The sequence below is a fragment of the Bison bison genome, unplaced genomic scaffold (genome assembly GCF_000754665.1).
Source record: "Bison bison bison isolate TAMUID 2011002044 unplaced genomic scaffold, Bison_UMD1.0 scf7180017864229, whole genome shotgun sequence".
In the NCBI taxonomy this organism is placed as follows: Eukaryota; Metazoa; Chordata; class Mammalia; order Artiodactyla; family Bovidae; genus Bison; species Bison bison.
Genome location: NW_011494801.1, coordinates 1,895,169 through 1,915,028, shown reverse-complemented (window position 1 = coordinate 1,915,028; position 19,860 = coordinate 1,895,169). Strand labels below are relative to the sequence as shown.

General features: G+C 48.1%; 1 protein-coding gene across 3 annotated transcripts in view; it reads left to right on the top strand.

The window, feature by feature from the left end:
• Positions 1 to 19,860, top strand: part of GPR161 (G protein-coupled receptor 161) — a 55,381-nt gene that overhangs the window by 31,666 nt on the left and 3,855 nt on the right. For 2 of the 3 annotated variants that reach the window (XM_010846022.1, XM_010846020.1), the window contains exons 1-3: positions 204 to 1,467; positions 11,448 to 12,172; positions 18,511 to 18,615. In XM_010846022.1, the coding sequence (XP_010844324.1) occupies positions 1,094 to 1,467; positions 11,448 to 12,172; positions 18,511 to 18,615 (1,204 nt within the window). In that variant the 5' untranslated portion in view covers positions 204 to 1,093. Of the gene's footprint in view, positions 1 to 203; positions 1,468 to 11,447; positions 12,173 to 18,510; positions 18,616 to 19,860 lie in introns of those variants that run through there. The other variant, XM_010846021.1, reaches the window with a different exon arrangement.

Sequence of the window (19,860 nt, the reverse complement as noted above, 5' to 3'; positions counted from 1 at the left end):
AAAGGTGTCTGGACAGAGGGTTCTGGTCAAGTGGAGATCATGGGCTGCTGCTGTGTAGGCAGTCTAGGCACCAGGGTTCTTGCTGTGTGGCTCGTGGAAAGCGATCTTTCCTTCCCTTCTGGTGTCTTCTCTTTGTCAGAAATAAAAGCAGGTGGGGAAAATGATCTGTGGGATTTTTTGGCTAATTAAAGTAAATGAAAATTTTGGAGAAACATTTGTCTGTAGGATTTGATGTTAAAATATGTCAACCTTGAGTTTTTGCCGAAACCTGAGCCAGCATCCTGAGAGCAGGGACTGCCCCTTGTCGAGAATGGTATTTGTGGGCAAAGGCCTCAAACTCTTATCCTCTTATCCATGTATCTTTATTGTTGGCTTTTTGCCCTTTATCCTCACGACTGATGAGAACAGCAGCAATGTCTCGGTATGAATTGTACTTGTTAAAACCCTGCTTAGAGATCGGAGACTGATCCCTATGATAATCTTGTCGTCCAACTTTAATGGACACAGGAATCAAACCAGGAGTGGGATTAACACACAGGTTCTGATTTGGTAATTCAGAGGTGGGCCTGAGATTCTGCATCTTGAGTAAGCACCAGATGATGTTGATGCTGCTGGTTCAGGGTCCACACTGCACTGCAGGGGTCCAGAAGCAGCTGTCCACATAAACCATGTGAACTGAATCCAGATCACCTGTCCCGTGCATGTCTAAAATGCAGGCTCCTAGGCTGTACCTCTGTTCTCTGGGACTAGAATCTTTAGGGGTGGAGCCCAAGAATCAGCTCTTTGAGCTGGTACTGCAGGAGATTGTTGAGTACACTAAAGGTTTTTAACCACTGGTCCTGGGGAGAATGGATAGGAGGTTTTAGACTGGGAGAATGCATTGTTCCAGGGGATACAGTGAGTCATATGAAGAGCTGGTTGTAGGAAACGGGCTGCCTCTGTAGCGCTTGCATGAGGACGAGGATCCGGGGGGCCTTGGCTTCCCTCTGTAAAGTACACATGCTGTGGTTTGATGACTCCTCTTCTGCCCCCGGGGCTTGTCTTTCCAGTCGTCCAGCATGCTCTGCCCACCCCCTGCTGAGGTACACTGACCATGAGCCTCAACTCCTCCCTCGGCCACAGGAAGGAGCTGAGTAACCTCACCGAGGGGGCCAGTGACCAAGGGGGCAGCGGCGTCACAGAGTTCGTCGCCATCGTCATCATCACCGTTTTTGTCTGCCTGGGCAACCTGGTCATCGTGATCACCTTGTACAGGAAGTCCTATCTCCTTACCCTCAGCAACAAGTTCGTCTTCAGCCTGACCCTGTCCAACTTCTTGCTGTCTGTACTGGTGCTGCCTTTCGTGGTGACCAGCTCCATTCGGAGGGAATGGATCTTCGGTGTGGTCTGGTGCAATTTCTCAGCCCTCCTCTACCTGCTCATCAGCTCAGCCAGCATGCTCACCCTTGGGATCATCGCTGTCGACCGGTAAGCTTGCCTTACAGAGAACTGAAGGATTTAGGAGTGTGGGCCAAGGGGGATCCTCAGAGATCATGCCTTCTGAGCTGCTTCAGTTCCTCTGGAGGGTGCCAGGGGCTGTGCTGGAGAGGGTGAGAGAGCAGAGTTTTTCCTCTTCTTTCATCCCCTCAACCAGAGCACCTCTGATTTTATCTGATCTAGCTTGCATATAGTTTTATTTTTTAAAAGAAGTTCCAATACTTAAAAAAAGTTCTAGAAACCTCTGCTTTTCAGTTGACAGATGAGACAGAAACTGAGAAAGGTGGCGTGGCAAAGGAGGTCCCAAATCCAGTTCTTCCCCAAAGTGCTGCCTGCTTTCTTTTGCTCAGGTTGGGCCAGAGCTGCACCAGGGCAGCCTAAAGAGGAAATATTCTCCATCCTCTGCACTGCAGGGGCCTGTCCCAGATGGAAATGAGAGCAGGGGAGGGAAGACAACGGAGGGAATAAAGACAGTGCTACCCGGAAGAAACAGTGTGTGCCTTACAAAAGCTGAGCTTTCCCTTCCGGTGGCATGGGTGGCTCTAAAAGCAAGAAACAGCCCTCAGCTCTCCCTAGAAGGTTCTTCCAGATAGTGAGCTGGGCTGTCAGATTTGGTTGTGCAAGTCCTACAGGGTTTGACAACAAGTTTCCAACCCGTAGAGTCATCTTCTTTCTTAGGATTTTGCCAGTGGTCACTTTGTTCATCCCAGGCAAGGGTTCAACTGCACAGAAACAGGGGAGATTCAGATTCTGTCTGATTTACAGAATTGGGGCGAGAGCTAGCCGTGGAGTCAGGGGAAGCACAGAGGTTGCTCACCAGGGCTGTCATCACTGGGTGACACGAGTGCCCTGGCTCCCTTAGAATCAGGTTTTGAACCAATAAGTGGTGCCTGATGGTCCACCCAAGGTGCAGGCCTCCACTAGGCCCGAGGCCAGACTCCTGCTGGTTCTCTGTAACTGGAGGGTTAGAATGAAGGAAGCCGTCAGCTGACTTCTCCAAGTATGTTCTTTCCCCACCAACAATAGAAATAATACGGAAAATATAGAGTAAAATAAGACATACCATGCAGAGTTGTATATACATTCTATGCAGAGTACCAGAGAATAGCAAGGAGAGATAAGAAAGCCTTCTTAAGTGAACAATGCAAAAAGTAGAGGAAACCAATAGAATGGGAAAGACTAGAGATCTCTTCAAGAAAATGAGAGATAACAAGAGAATATTTCATGCAAAGATGGGCACAATAAAGGACAGAAATAGTATGGACCTAACAGAAGCAGAAGATATTAAGAAAAGGTGGCAGGAATACATAGAAGAACTATACAAAAAAAGTCTTAATGACCTAGATAACCACGATGGTGTGATCACTTTCCTAGAGCCACACATCCTGGAGTTTGAAGTCAAGAGGGCCTTAGGAAACATTACAAACAAAGCTAGTGGAGGTGATAGAATTCCAGCTGACCTATTTCAAAACATAAAAGATGACGCTGTTAAAGTGCTGCACTCAATATGCCAGCAAATTTGGAAAATTCAGCAGTGGCCACAGGACTGGAAAAGGTCAATTTTCATTCCAGTCCCAAAGAAGGGCAATACCAAAGAATGTTCAAACTACCACACAATTGTACTCATTTCACAGGCTAGCAAGGTAATGCTCAAAATCCTTCAAGCTAGGCTTTAACAGTATGTGAACTGACAGTTTCCATATGTACAAGCTGGATTTAGAAAAGGTAGAGGAACCAGAGATTAAATTGCCAACATCTGTTGGATCATAGAAAAAGCAAGAGAATTCCAGAAAAACATCTACTTCTGCTTCATTAACTATGCTAAAGCCTTTCACTGTGTGGATCACAACAAACTGAGGAAAATTCTTAAGGAGATGGGAATACCAGACTACCTTACCTGCCTCCTGAGAAACCTGTATGCAGGTCAGGAAGCAACAGTTAGAACTGGACATGGAACGATGGACCAGTTCAAAACTGGAAAAGGAGTACGTCAAGGCTGTATATTGTACTCTGCTTATTTAACTTTTATGAAGAGTACATCATGCGAAATCCCAGGCTGGATGAAGCTCGAACTGGAATCAGTATTGCCAGGAGAAATATCAATAACCTCAGATATGCAGATGACACTATCCTAATGGCAGAAAGCAAAGAGGAACTAAAGAACCTCTTGATGAAAGTGAAAGTGGAGAGTGAAAAAGCTGGCTTAAAACTCACCATTCAAAAAACTAAGGTCATGGCATCTAGTCCCGTCACTTCATGGCAAATAGATGGGTAAAAAGTCGAAACAGTGACAGACTTTATTTTCTTGGACTCCAAAATCACTTGTGTGTGGTGTCTATAGCCATGAAATTAAAAGACGCTTGCTCCTTGGAAGAAAAGCTATGACAAACCTAGATAGCATATTAAAAAGTGGAGACATGACTTTGCTGACAAAAGTCTGTAAAGTCAAAGCTATGGTTTTTCTAGTAGTCATGTATGGCTGTGAGAGTAAAGAAAGCTGAGTGCTGAAGAATTGATGCTTTTGAACTGTGGTGCTGGAGAAGACTCTTGAAGATCCCTTGGACTGCAAGGAGACCCAACCAGTCAATCCTAAAGGAAATCAGTCCTGAATGTTCATTGGAAGGACTAATGCTGAAGCTGAAACTCCAATACTTTGGCCACCTGAAGCCTCATTGGAAGAGCTGCCTCTTTGGAAAAGACCCTGATGCTCAGAAAGCTTGAAGGCAGGAGGAGAAGGGGATGACAGAGGATGCGATGGTTGGATGGCATCACCGATTCAATGGACATGAGTTTGAGCATACTCTAGCAGATTGTTCAGGACAGGGAAGCCTGCCATGCTGCCGTTCATGGGATCGCAAAGAGTCAGACACAACTGAGGGACTGAATAGCAACAAGACATATCCGTAGACATAGACATATCCATAATCCTACTAAGAAGAAGCAATCAATCACTGTTTACATTTTTAGCATATTTGCCTCCAGGGATTTTTGGCTGTATGCTATAAATTTAGAAAATAGGCTCAAGCATTGTGGTTTTGTGACCCGCTTTTTCACTTAACGTGTGATTGTGAGCATTTTTCCCATGTGCAAATGTCCTTTGAGAACATGTCTTTAGTGGTTACATGGTATTGCATCCTCTGGATGGACTATAGTTTATTTTTACAGTCCCCTGTTAGCTTTCTATTTTATATAATAGCACGTTTGAAAAAGACGTATGTTTGTGAAATTGTGTTTTCAAAGTAAACACACTTTCAAGATTCTTGATGTGTGAAAGGCAGGCTCCCCTTCAGAAGGCTGTATGGATCTTCACTCCAGTAGCCGCTTATCAGCATCCTAATCAAGACTGATGATCAGCATTACAGACATAAGTGAGATTTTGTTGGCAGTGGGATGGAATGGGATCTCACTATTGTTTGAATTTCTATTTTTTTAAAATCATTACTTTTGGAATATCCCTTTCTGGGTCCTGGGTCCTGGGTCCTGTGGAAGGTGGAGTGGGGGCCAACAGCTCAAGAGCAAAGTGGGGGAGTTTTAAATGCCTCTCACAGAGCTCTCTGTACATAGATGTTCAGTAAATAGTGGCAGCTCTTGAAGGCTGTAAGCTGCTTACTTGGATCTGAGACCTAGATAAGCTAAGAGTGAGACGTTTTTTCACCAGCAAGCATGACAGATTCTCGAATCATGTCATCCAAATGCATCAAACGAGAGAGAATTTGCCTCTTTCAATGCTTTATTCTTTGATGCTGGGAATATTTGCTGGATATCTACTTTGTGAAAGGGTCTGTACTAAATCTCCAGATGGTAGGATACAGCATGACTAAGATGTAGCCTCTGCTGACCAGGAGTCCCTGGGTTTTTGGCAGAGGCTGACCCACAGGTGCTGATGTGAACACAAAGCAGAAATAAGCACTGTCACAGCTCCCACTGCCACTGCTTTTAAAAAAAAAAAATTATTTATTTGGCTGTGTTGGGTCTTATTTGCTGCTTTCAAAATCTTTAGTTGTGGCACACGAACTCTTTAGTTGTGGTGTGAGGACTCTTAGTGGCAGTCCAGTGGCTAAGACTCTGCCCTCCCCATGCAGGGGGCTTGGATTCAATCCCTGGTCAGAAAACTAGATCACATATCCCGCCGCTGAATCTGATGGTAGGTTCTGGAGCCCATGGGTGGGGAAAAGATGGCATTTGAGCTAAGTTCTAACAGTGAGTCGGATTGCAAGGGCCCCTTCCACTTTTTCTCGTACTCTTGTCTTTTTTTTCTCCCACCCTACTGCCCGCCCACACACTGTCACATACACAAGAGGCGCATCATTAGGTTTCCTACATAAAAGCTCCATGTATTCATTTGATAAACAATTTATTGAGTACCTAATGTATGCCTGACACAGTTGGTGCTGGGAATATGCAGCTGAAGAAGCACATGGAGGATTTCACAGTGCAGGGGGAGAGACATGTGGCCAGGTAATTTCAGGACCATATGAGGTATATATAATGCCAGTGTGTTTAACATACTGTGAGAACACAGAGGAAGGAGCAAGGCAGAAAAAGCATGGTCTGTGTTACATAGCCAGAGATCAGAGGAAGTATACGAACAAATCGACGTCACGGTCACCCCACTACAGCTTTAATCCAGGCACCCCGGACCCTACAAGCTGGCCCCCTGTGACTCAGGGGCAGAACTATGAATTAAGAAAGGACTTCTGCCTCACTATGATAACAAGTCACCAAGGCCTGGTTGTCTTTGGAAAATGGTTCATTTCCTTCTGCAGGCACAGCAAGATGGATTTGGCCAGCACAGTGCTTTACCCAGATCTTTGACTATAATATATTTATATTTAGTGCTATAAATTGTGATGTCTTCAAATATTTTCTTGGCAGGTGCAATTCATTTTTTATTATTGCTCACTTGTGTGGCTGAAAGTACAAATTGACTGGACCAGCTAATTGATCTCTTCATATAAATGATTACCATCTGATCGGGATTTCAAATACCGCTTCTCACACCCCTGGATGTTAGTAGTTTTGGAGGTTGCATATTTGCCTTTTATGTAGGAAACCTAATGACGCGGCTCTTGTGTGTGTGACAGCGTGTGCGGAGTAGGATGAGAGAGAAAAAAGACAGAGTGAGAAAAAGGGAGAAAGAGGTGGAGGGGGCGGGGAGTGAGAGGGGGAGAGGGAAACCAGCAAGAGGAGGTGGTAGGAAAAGACAGGTGAGGAGAGAGGAGTGAGAGAGAGGATGGGGAGAAGAGAGAGATGGGGACAACTTAAGAAAGTCAAGGAAAGCAAGAGTAGGGGGCATGAGCTCAACTGAAATGTTGTTAGTTGCGAGCCAGGCACGGCACCCTGCTGTTAGCATTTATCCCAGCTAAACAACAATCTATCAGACTCTGTTTGCAGATGAGCAAAGTGCAGTTTTGCAAACTGGCCCAAGTCCTCATGGCTATTAAGTGACTTGTCCAATTCCAAGGGGTCAGAAGATGGGCTCTTAACCATTAATACAGTATGCATACAGTATGCAGTCAATTGTCAATCATCTCTTCCAACCAGTATATTTAATTCAAGGTTTGTCAATCTTGGCACGATTGACACATTGCACCAGATAATTCTTTGTTGTGACAAACTGTTCTGTGTAGGGTGTTGAGGGGAACCCCTGGCCTCTGCTCACTAAATGCCAGTAACACCTCCTGGTTGTGATAACCCCCATCGTCTCCTGATATTGACATGTGTCCTCAGTTAGGAACCCTACGAACTGTACCTAAAGAAATCCATGAGCCTGGTTGGCAGATGAGCCAAAAAAGTCCTTCTTGTAGCCCCATGATGAGAGAGCAAAGGTAGAGCATAAAGAGAATAGTTGGCTGGAGTGAAATTCACCATTGAGATGTCAGTGTCCTAAACCTGCAGTGTGGGTGCAGATCCAGGTGGGGAACATCATTCGACCTGGGAAGATTTTCCCTATGAATAAGTCCAATGTGGTCACCTCTGGCTTAGCCTTGAAGTTGTCAGGGTTTAAGGTCCTGTTAGGATATTTATGTTTTCATTCTGGACTGGAGTGAATGAAACTTCAGCTCTAAAATAGTATTTTAAAAGAAAGTAACTAGCATTGTGGGATGGTTACTTATAGTGCTGTCAGGAGATTTTTCAACATAATATAACGTGTTCACTCCAAGGTAGCTGTAGTTGGCTTAGATTTTGTTTGTGTTTTTAGTGAAGCCTCTTGTAAAAACAGGGGTTGTTTTCTAAGTGATTGGTCTCGTTCCAAGAGAGCTAAGCATTGGAGCCCCTGTGGTCACTACAGCTTTAGAGTTCCAGGTGACGTCACGAAAGCCTCTTTTGGGACCAAGAGCGGTGCTTGGGCTCGTGTCTAAAGATGAGTTGTTGGAGAAAAGACAGAGCATTTCAGAAGACAGTTAAGAGTATGAGAAACAAAGGAAAAAACCCTCCATTTTGGCTTATTTTAACCTGCAGGGTATAGGGAGTTGCCTTTGTTCTGTATTTTCCTTTGAGCTTGCAAACTAGGCCTAAATGAAGCTTAAGTTTAAAAAATGAAGTTTCAAATCAATGAAACCCATTTTTTGTGTGTTTGTGGACAGATGTTGGCATGTTTATATCTTGATGAAGGTGTAGTAGATTTGTGCATTTCAATGTATATAAATTTTGCCTCTCAAAACCTTAAAACCAAAGCAACCCCTGGAGGGTGTGGTGTATACAGGCAGCACTCTGGCCTTTCAGGGGCTCTTCTGATTCTAGGAGACTGATCCCTCAGGAGCCAGCACCAACCCCCTGCACCCTGAGGGGCCTCTGGGATTCAGCTGGGAGAAATCATTGGTACATGCTCCACACTCTAGATAGTCTGTGATACAAAGAAATGTTACCATTGAATAATAATCCTGACTGGTGTTGAGAACAGCCAGAGGACATGTTCAGAGGGCAGTTTATTAATTGTGATGACTTTTATGACTGGTTGAACAGGGTTCATCTGAGGAGCCCAGGACAGCTCACATTCCTCGGGCCTGGCCTCCCACACCCAGGTATTGCCCCTGAAGTATTGTCTGAGGTCAGAGGGCCTGCATGATTTTTAAATGGGCAGAGGAAAGTAGAAATCCCTGCTTTGTTTCTTTTTTAAAAGTGAAGAAAACCTTCCTGGAAGTGCCCGCAATCCTACCCTAGCAAACTCCCCTCACATTTCATTTGCCAGATGTTGTTACACAGGTCAGTGCCTCAGCTGGTCACCTGGAAAGAGGTAGGATACCATCAGCATGGCCTGATTCATCCCCTGGTGCTCAGAAAAGCCAAGGGTCCCCTGTGGTCACAGCAGTTTTGCAGGAACAGAATGAAGATTCTGTCTTCAAGAAGGAAAGGGGGACTTCCCTAATGATCTAGGGGTTAAGAATCTGCCTTACAATGCAGGGGACATAAGTTCGATCCCTGGCCAGGAAACAAAGACCCCACATGCTGCAGGCAACTAAGCTCCTGCACCATAGTTACTGAGCCCACCTACTTCAACTAGAGAGTCCGTGAGTCCGTGTACCATAATGAAAAATCCTGCATGACTCAGTGAAGATCCCATCTGCTGCAACTAAGACCTGACCCAGCCAAATAATTAATTTTTCAAAAAGAAGGAAGAGGGAAAGGTCAGTGGACAAAGACCCAGCTCTGTCCCTATTGCCGTTTAAAGAGAGGCACCACCCAGCTGTCTCCCCCATTCTAGCACATCCCGTCCTTGAACCAGACTTGCATCCACGATTTATTTGAAGACTTTAACAGGAGAGCAGGACCTCCCAATCTCCCTTGGAGACTAATTACTGACAACCTCTCTCTCTCAGTGTTAAGACCTGATCCCCATCCTGTTTCCCATTTTACAGGTGAAGGAACTGAAGCTCTGAGAGGTTAGATAACTCCCCAGGGACACACAGCTAGTAGACAGCAGAATCACCACCTGAACCCAGGAATTTCAGCTCCAAAGGCGTGCTTCTTTCCTGTGGCTTCAGGGCCTTTGCAAGATGCAAACCCAGAGGTCAGCGTAAGACAGGACTTGCTTTACCATAGCCAGCGTGCAGAGTTTCTGTGATCGATCCCGTAATTACGGTCTCCTCTCCTCAGGCCTCACACTCAGAAGCACTCTTTCCAGGCTAGACCTTGGCAGGGCCTCGGGACTTGAGACCGGCAGCCTGTCTTGCCACTGATTACACAGTCTACACAGAGGTGTCGACTGAGGTGGCGGCTCCTCCACGGAAGTTTATCCAGGCAGCTGGTGGCAATTCAGGCTGTGGCCCCTGTCGCTGAGCTGCTAGTGCCTAGGGGTGACTCAGGAAGGTCCTGGTGGAAAAAGTGGCTTCACAGGCCATGTGTGGCCGTTTCCTGTGGTCCTGTCTGTACCAGGTGGCGTCAGTGTGGTCGCCCCTGCCCCTCCACATGGTGCCTCATGCAGAAGCCCCATCAGTAAACAGCATTTGCTTTGGATAAAATGTCTGAGTCAGGAGGGTGGTGATTTACTTTCAACCCCATGGTCTTAATACTCCCACTCACCCCAGTTAAAGCATCAGTACTCAGCTGGCCAGCAGGGCATAGTGTTCCCCAGCCCCCAGGCTCCTTGTCTCCCTGCCCCACCTTTTCTCCTTGCCTCCTGGTTGAGCTACAGGCAGCCTCCCTGCTGAGCCAGTGCATGCGTGCTAAGTCGCCTCAGTCATGTCTGACTCTCTGTGACCCCATGGACGGAGGCCTGCCAGGCTCCTCTCTCCATGGCAAAATTACTGGAGTGGGTTGTCATTCTCTCCTCCAGGGAATCTTCCTGACCCAGGGATCAAACCCACATCTCTTACTTCTCTTGCATTGACAGGCGGTGCTCATGTGCACCTCTGCATCTGGCCAAGGCTGGCTTTCTGCCTCATCTGCTCCTGGACCAGGGCCTCTGATCTCTTAAGACCTGTGTTTATGTGCCATCTCCGCCAAGAAGTCTGCCCTGATCCTGCACTCTTGACCCAAGGCCCCATCAGTGTGAATCAGTAGCTCTCTAGGCCTCCCTCCTTCACAGAGCTAAGGGATTAGCCACCACCCCTGGTCTGTGGATTCCAGAACAAGAGGATTTGCAGGAAATTGCTGCCTTGTGCGTTGGGGACTATAGAGTCAGGTTGCCTGGATTTTTATCTTGTTTCTTCCTCTTCCTTATCTGGGACAGATTATCTATCCTTTCTCTGTTTTTGGGTCGTCATCTGTAAGATGAAGATGACGATATTGTCCAGCACTTCAAACATTTGGGAGGATTAAATGTAGCCCTTTCCACTCCAGAGCCTCCTACTCTGCTTCTCTGCCTATCTCCCTCTGCATCTTTTTACCTGTTATTTCCAGTGCATAGCCAGGGGGAAAATGGCAGCCCACTCCAGTATTCTTGCCTGGAGAATCCCATGGACAGAGGAGTTTAACAGGCTCTGCTCCACGGGGTCACAGAGTCAGACACAACTTAGTAAGTGAGCGCACACACCAGTGCATAGCACAAGGCTTGGCACGTGGCAGGCCTTGAGTTCGTTGAATGAATGAACCCCGTAATGCTTAGAAGTTATTCTGGTTTCTGAGAACCCTCTGAAAACTGATCTAAAAGGATTAATGTTAGAAACACAAACGTGATTTGGTTTGAGGCATGACTCCTGAGAACTCCCGCAGATGCCTCAAGACTAGCCACACCCCCGAAATGAATGGACCCTGGCATGGCGGCTTGGAGGCAGAGCTGCCTGAGCTCTGTGTCCTTCCTGGCACACGGTCATTCTCTGATGAAGAGTCCCACGGGGCTGCGTGATGTGGCCAGTCTGTGACTTGTCCAGGGGGGTTGGGAGAAGGTGCTACTTTTAGAAGTATTCACCCTGTGGCTGAGTGGAGTGAGAAATACAACAGACTGCCTACCTAGGAAAGCAGTGGGCGTCCATCCTGGCGTGTTTCTCCTCTGTTTTGCCTCTTCTCACCTCCCTCCATCCCTTTTCCAGCTACTACGCTGTCCTGTATCCCATGGCGTACCCGATGAAGATCACAGGCAACCGGGCTGTGATGGTGCTTGCCTACATCTGGCTCCACTCCCTCATCGGCTGCCTGCCACCTCTGTTTGGCTGGTCATCGGTGGAGTTTGACGAGTTCAAGTGGATGTGTGTGGCCGCGTGGCACCGGGAGCCTGGCTATACTGCGTTCTGGCAGATCTGGTGCGCCCTGCTCCCCTTCTTGGTCATGCTGGTGTGCTATGGCTTCATCTTCCGAGTGGCCAGGGTCAAAGCGCGCAAGGTGCATTGTGGCGCTGTGGTCACTGTGGAGGTGGGCGTGCAGAGGACTGGGAGGAAGAGCTCCAGCACCTCTACCTCCTCCTCGGGCAGCAGGAAGAGCGCCTTTCAGGGCGTGGTCTATTCGGCCAACCAGTGCAAAGCCCTCGTCACCATCCTGGTGGTCATTGGTGCCTTCATGGTCACCTGGGGCCCCTACATGGTTGTCATCACCTCTGAGGCCCTCTGGGGGAAGAACTGTGTCTCCCCAACCCTGGAGACCTGGGCCACTTGGCTGTCCTTTACCAGTGCCATCTGCCACCCTCTGATCTATGGACTCTGGAACAAGACGGTGCGCAAGGAACTCCTGGGCATGTGCTTTGGGGATCGGTATTACCGGGAACCATTTGTACAGCGGCAGAGGACGTCTAGGCTCTTCAGCATTTCCAATAGGATCACAGGTAACTTGGAAACTTGTCAGCAAAGGGATGCCCACTCTCCCATAGGTATAGCCTATGGTCCTCTTGGACACTCTGGAAGGTTGATGGGTGAGATCTCAGACTGACTGCAGCCTTGGGGCTTAAAGCACAGGTTTCCTTTGGGGAAGGAGCATCCCAGTGATTCCCAAGCAGATTTCCCAAGCTGGGTAGGGCCGAGGACACGAGTTCAGTGATCCCAGCCATGGCCCACTGGCCTGGAAAGTACAGTTATTTCTATCTGGAGAAAAAAAGAATTTAAGCATTGAACTAGGCTACCTTCTCCTTTCAGTGTTCATTGAAGCAGAGTCCTTTTTGAAGTGCTCTTTTCCCTCCTCGGCTGCTCCTACTAGACATACTCCTCCTTGAGCCCTTTCCTCACAGTAAGCCCTTTCCTTACTGTACCATCCCTAGTAATTCAGGATGTGTTCAGGGCAAGCCTCCACTCCGTCACTGAAATGTTGCTATCTGATATGTGTTAAAGCTGCTCCTCCGTCTGATAATTGATTTCAGAGCTAAGTTTCTGAACACAGTCCCATGCCCTTTGATGAGATCCAAAGGAATTACTCTAGTTGGAATAAATTTTTTTAAACCTTTTTCTTTTGAGATAATTTTAGAGTCAGTGAAGAGTTGGAAAAACAATACAGAGAATTCCCATCCCCTCAGCTTCTCCTAGTGCTAACATCTTGCCTAACCATAGCACCATGGGTGCATGGCTATTGACAACTACAAACTTGACTCAGATTTCACCTATATGCCTGTTGATGTCGTTTTTCTGTTCCAGGATCCAGTTCAGGATCCCATGTTGTATTCAGCCGTAACATCTCCTTTGTCTTTTTCAATCTTTAACAAGTCTTTGTTCTTTCCTTATCTTCCCTGACTTGACCCTTTTGTAGAGTTCTGTTCAGGGATTTTGTAGACGGCCCCTCAATCTGTGTGTAACTGATGTGTTCTCAAGGTTACGTTTTGCCAGGATGCTGGGCCGGTGATGTGCTCTTCCTAGTAAGCATACCAGGGGCACATATATCTGTAGGTCTTATTACTAGCTAATTTTATTCTTGATCTCTTGGTTGATGTCTTAGCTTGGGCTGCTACAACAAAATCCCAGAGAATGCATGGCTTAAACCAAAGGCATTCATTTTTCCACAGTTCAGCTGGAGTCTGAAGTTAGAGTGGCACGTGGTTGAGTTCCAGTGGGGCTTTCTCCCTGGCTGTCCTCTTTTTCTGTCCTGCCATGGTGGAGGGTTAGGAGAGAGCAAGCTCTCTGGTCCTCCCACCCTCATGACTTCTTCTAAACCTAATTATCTCCCCAAGAACCCACTGCCGAATACCATCACACTGGGAGCTAGGGCTTCAGTATAGGAATTTGGGGGAACACTTTCAGTCCATACAGTTAGGTTGATGTCTGGCAGCTTTCCCCACTGTAGATTCACTGTTTTTTCCATTGTCGCTAGTAAGTACAGCAGAGGAGATACTTAGAGGTTATGAAAATGTCCTATTTCCCCTTCAGCCTTCACCCACTGTTTGTAGCGTGCGTTGGTGGATCTTGCCTCCAAAGTTACCACTCTGTTGTTTGAGGGAGATTGTCACCTGGATGAGCTATTGGAAGGGAGACTCTGAGGGCACTTATCAGATCATATTCATGAAAAAAGCCATGTGGTTCAGAGTGCAGTTCCAGTCTCTTGCCAGATGACTTCGGGCAACTCACTGCTTGAGTTAATTTTTCATTTCCAGGAAATAGGCTTTCCACCTCCCCTCCCAAGAGAGTGAAAATTACAGCTCTTAATTATGAGTACTCTGGAGTAGTGATGATAGGAGATCTGCTCCATGTGGCAGCAAACCAGCATCACTGATTCACCTCATGGACTAACGGCGTGTTTTTTCTTGAGAAAGGAAGAAATTCTGGGACTTTTAAAAAATTTATTTATTTTTAATTGAAGGATAATTGCTTTATAGACTTTTGTTGTTTTATGTCAAACCTCAACATGAATAAGCCATAGGTATACATATATGCTCTCCCTTTTGAACCTCCCTCCTTATTTTGACCATAGGAGAAAAAAACATCTCTCGGGATCCCAGTATTTTAGCTCCTGAATTTCCCACCCCTTGCTACTGGCAAGACTATGATTCCAAGTATGAATTATGAGCCAGGAGGAATACATTCAGGGTTTGGTTTCATTTCACTGATTAACCTATTTGTTCAGACTTTGTAAAATCAATTATCTTCCAGGCAAAAAAAATAAACATTTTCAATTCCAGTGATGTTAAGAATGAGGAAAGAGAATGGAGGAGGAGAGGGTAGATAGAATAAAAAGAAACATCTGTTTTGGGGGCCAGGATTTTCTGTGTGAGCCACTTGGGATTATCCTAGACGAGCTTGTCAGGCTGGGAGAACAGATGGAAAACACCAGCTGTGGTTGCATTGGCAAGCTCAAGGCAGTGAGCGGTCTCTTCATTGAGGGAGAAGCAGTCTTGTGGGTTGTTTTTGGGCTGAAGAGCGTGTGGGACGATGGGTTCTGAATTGTTGGCCTTCCCTTGAATCAGAGCTGGGGGCATCCCTGCTGTCTCTTCCCCAGATGTCCTGATTTTAGGAGGTGGGCAACAGCATTGGCAAGAGTCTTTTAAAAAAAGCAGAATGCAGTGCCCATCCCATCCCTGAATCCTACTCTGGTCATACCAGGAAAACCCATGGCCTTTCTGATTAGGAGGGAAAACCCTTGCCTCCACCTTGCATCCCTGAGCCAGGGCGGTGACCAGACCCTGGTCTGGTGCCCTCTGCAGGCATGACTTGCATCTGCAGCAGATGCCTAAACCCACCCAGCCTGCTTCAGGCTGCCTCTCTTACACTCAGAGAAGGAACTTGCTCTCTCCTGTTAGCACATTAGAAGGGTGATAAGATTCATTCCAAAGCCAGCAAGAAAAGACTCAGAAGCCCTCTCTCGGTTTTGTCCCTCTCCATTTTCATGAGCACCTGGAAAGTTCTCACCAAAGGATTCAGTACATGGAATTATAAACTTTCCTCACAGTGCTTGTGAGCAGGTGTAGTGCATTCCACAAACACCTGGAGTTTTCTACTGCCCCTGAGATGCCAGGAGTTCTACATAGGCAGTCATGTTTATTAAGATTTCATATGTAGATTTCACCCATAATCCATGAATTTTGGTTTTCTCATACTATTAGCCCCAAACTGAAAAAGTGCGTCAGTTTAGGTTTTCCCTGGGTGCCAGCTCTCACCAGGCCACTACAATACTTTCTGCCTGTGAAGGCTCGTTAGCAGATTACCATGGCGTTCCCTGAGGAATTGAGATCTCTGGCCTCCCTGAGGGTTGGCAGGCAGGGCCACCTCATGGTGGGTAGGTCAGCTCTGGAGTGACATTGATTCTAGTGCTGAAAGGCGCTGCTGCTGCTGCTAAGTCGCTTCAGTCGTGTCCACTCTGTGCAACCCCATAGATGGCAGCCCATCCTCCCCTGTCCCAGGATTCTCAGGGCAAGAACACTGGAATGGGTTGCCATTTCTTTCTCCAATGCATGAAAGTGAAAAGTGAAAGTGAAGTCATGTCCAACTCTTAGCAACCCCATGGACTACAGCCTACCAGGCTCCTCCGTCCATGGGATTTTCCAGGCAAGAATACTGGAGTGGGGTGCCATTGCCTTCTCCAGCTGAAAGGTGCACTAAATGCTAACATTTGGTCTTAGGAGTTCAGTTCAGTTCAGTCGCTCAGTCGTGTCGTACTCTTTGTGACCCCATGACCCGCAGCACGCCAGGCCTCCCTGTCCATCACCAACTCCCAGAGTCCACCCAAATCCATGTCCATTGAGTCGGTGATGCCATCCAGCCATCTCATCCTCTGTCGTCCCCTTCTCCTCCTGCCCTCAATCCCTCCCAGCATCAGGGTCTTTTCCAATGAGTCAGCTCTTTGCATCAGGTGGCCAAAGTATTGGAGTCTCAGTTTCAACATGAGTCCTTCCAGTGAAGGCCACACTACAAATCCAAAGCTGATAGTTGGCTGCAGGCGTTGGAGCAAAGATGAGGGTTTCAGGAGAAAGGGCCAGCCGCTCATCTGGCAGCACTGCCACCAGGCCTGACACGCAGGCGTGGAGGGAGGCCTCTCCAGATGCCACTCCCACCTGATGCTCGAAGTTCCTGAAACTGGGGATAGAGCCTTCCCAGTTACCTTGTGGAGAAAAGGACACTGACTTCCATTTGCTAGAGGAAATGGCCCATCCCAAGGCCTTCGTGAGGTTTGGGCTGGGGGTAAGAGGCCCAGGGCCTCTGAATTTTCCCCCGCTTGCTTTTCTAGGTTCCTTTCCTGTGCCACTGTGAGGTCTTCTGGTTGCTTCAGAGTGCCAGTTTCACCCCAGAACGGCACTCCTGCTCCTGTGGCCTGTGAAAGGCACGCGTGGCTCTCTTGGCCGCGCCAGGCTTCTGATCTGACCTCTGGGCCTGCCACATTGTGCCTGTTCCTTTCTTTCTTTAAAAATAATATTTTTTTAAAAAAGGGCTGGACTGGGCCCAGTCTAGTGTGTTGTTGCTTCATGTGAAGAAGCTCTGGGTTGCTGCGCCCATTCTCTAGTGATAAATGCTGAACAAACACAGAATAGAGAGTCACCACTTGGCTGCCCTGTTTCCAGATCTCTTAGCTGAGCCACACTGGCCTGGTTCCAGTGAGTCCTCCCACTGGTGGAGACCGGGACTTATGTTTAGCTTTCACCGCAGCCTCAGAGATGTGTCCAAAGCCCACTGTGGCCTCAGCTGTCCCAGTTGACAGTGGGTGTTCCCCCACAGGCCACCCTCCTCAAGCCAGGCTTCCTGCTGAGACATAGTCATATTCTGAGGCCAAGACCCTGCAGGTGGGTGATCACGTCTGGAATCTTCTCTGGATCCAGCCCCCTACACAAACCCCCAGGAGAGGGAGCAGCTCTTTGCAAAAGTGTTTTCCGCACGTTTCATGAAAAGAGAAGCTCTGTCTGCATGGGCTGCCCACCCCAACCCCCACCATCTCCTCCTCGGCTCTGAAAGAGAAAGGAGAGTCACCTTGTTCCCTTGAAGAATTATGATGAAAGCATAGGCAGAGGCCTCTCCTGTCTGTAAGCGTGCTGCAGGGAGACTCAGGTGGTCTGTCGTGGCAGGTCCTTCGTGGCAGGTAGGTCTTTCTCAGGAGATGGAAAGAGTTGGACTTTTTGTGCTGTTTTTTAATTGCTAAGAGTGCCTTTTTGTTGTCTCCATGGTCTTTGTGGCCTCCAGCTCTTTTGTTTATAGATTCGTTATTTTCTTAATTTTCTGAGGACACCCAATTGGAATTTTGTTTTCTTAAACTCCCTGCATTGTCTCCTGCAGATCCTTTTTTTATTCCTTCCTTTTTTGTCCCCCCATCTCTGCTAGTGCTTTTCCTTAATGTCTCCTGATCTTCACTGTCCCTTCTGGTTAATGAGGCAGCCCTGAAAAGGGATTGGGACACCCTGGGCAGTGAAGCAGATGGCACGTAGACGGAAGGGTGGAGGGGCGGGGCCGTTCTACAGGGCGCCCCGCTCTTGGGGTCTGTGGGGCTTTTCTCTCTGACGGGTTGGATTTCCCAGGGGACGAGATCTCTGGCCCCCCGCCCAGCTTGAGTAAGGCAGTGGGTGGGGGTCCCACTGTTAACTAGGCAGCCTCATTGTTCCCTCAGTTTTTACCATGTGGCCCTGTGCCTGGTGTCACTAAGGCCAGAGTCCCCCAGTTCACTCTGTCTGCTCTCCTGCCAGCATGGAGGGCAGGTGCCCAGAGCCTGAGTTGGGACTAGCCATAGACGGGACCCACTGCTTCCTGTAGAGTCCTTCCACTGAGCCCTACCTGCCCAGAGACTCCGAGCCTTCAGTCCTTAAGCTTTTGGGGGTCTCCTTCCAGGCCTCCCCTGCTGCCAGCCTCAGTCCTTTCTTGGGTCAGTTTCATGGCCCACCCCCTACCTTCCAACCTACAAACATCCTCTTTGCTTGGAGGTTTCAGCCTCTTCTAAAAAACCTACCTTTTGGTATTCAGATAGGCTTGGAAGTTAAAGGAGCACCCATTCTGTGGTAACTGGAAGATCTCCCAGGACTGTTCACTGTTTTCTCTCCCACCTGCCTTGTTGGTGTTTGACATTTGTCTTGAGCTCTTCCCCTCTGGTAGGACCCAGTGAATGCTGTCACAGACTCCCTGGGATAAGAACAAGGGGTGACCTGGAGGAAAGGCAGCCAAGAGCTTCGTGTCTTCAGTGAATGGAGAGCACCCTTTGCAGGGAGAACAGGGTGGACAGGAGAGAGGGACTGGGCGTGAGTGTGCAGTCAGTGCTGACCTTGCTTTGCAGACCTGGGCCTGTCCCCACACCTCACGGCCCTCATGGCAGGCGAGCAACCCCTGGGGAACAGCAGCAGCACCGGGGACACTGGCTTCAGCTGCTCTCAGGACTCAGGTAAGCTTCTCACCTGTTGCATTTTCCGGTTCCAGGAGGAGCATGTGGGCGGGAGGGACGTCTCCCAGGGTGTAGGGGGTGACAGTCAAGAGTCTGGGTTTCCAGTCATGGCTTTTTGCTTCTCTGCATCTCTGTGCCCCAGTTTCTTCCTCTGTATAATGGGAATCTCAGCTCCTGTTCTCTCTGCCAGGCAGGGTTGTTGTGAGATTCAAATTAAGTGAAAGCCTTCAAAGTTAAAATGTCAGATGATCATGAATTGTTATGTGAGTTATAATAACCCCTGGCCAGAGCAGGCTCCAGAGTCAACCAGCCTGGTTTTCACTCTTGAATTGGCTTTTTGAGAGCTGTGTTATCTCAGACAAGCTACTCAATTTTTTCTAAACTTTTGAGGCTCCCCATTTGCCCCAGAACTTGGGCACTGTCCCTCTATCCCTTGTCATGTCTTTACATGCCCTGAGATCTACCTCTGGGGAACTTGATCTCTCTGATGAAACATATCTCCATCAGTATCCTCCAGACCCTCCCTTCAACTGCTGCCCAGGGGATGGTGCCAGCCCAGAGCTCCCCCCTCAGCACTGGGCTCTGTGACATCACAGTCTGCCGCTGTGCTCCCCAGCACATACCTGGGGCACTGCATGAGGTGAGAGGCTCATGGCGGTGATGGGCCGTGTCCCTCCATCGGTCATTCACAGAGCTGATGAAGCACCGCATCCCACGTGCTGGACATGAACCCAGGGTTCTAGAGCCCGGACCTCAACACTGCAGGCTAGCCATGAATATTTCCCTCCGTGCTCTTCCATCTCCCCAACAGGAACCTTTTGGAAACCCTTCTCTGCCTTGATCTGTGGTTCCTCATCTGAGCCTGTATTGCGGAATTCTAGGGTAAAGGGCCACGGGCAGGGACCCAGACCAGGCCTCCTGTCTTGGAGCATTTCCCCTGGAGGCAGAACATTCCCTGAGAATGCACCCCCACAGGCAGCCCAGAAGGTTAAACAACTGGTCACAGCCTCCCTTGTAGGCCAAAGTCCCTCTTGTAACTTGAAGGACAGGAAAGTCGCTGTTGCTCCTCAGGCCCTCTTACCTCTTCTCGGACAACCAGTAGGGATCTAGAGGCAGGGACGTTTATTCACTAAACAGATGTTTACTTGCCAAGCCCCTGCCTTGAGCAGATACTGCCCTATGTTCTAGAGATGTGCTGGTGAATGGCCCTCGTGCGGCTTTAAATAGGCAAATTGTGTGGGCTGC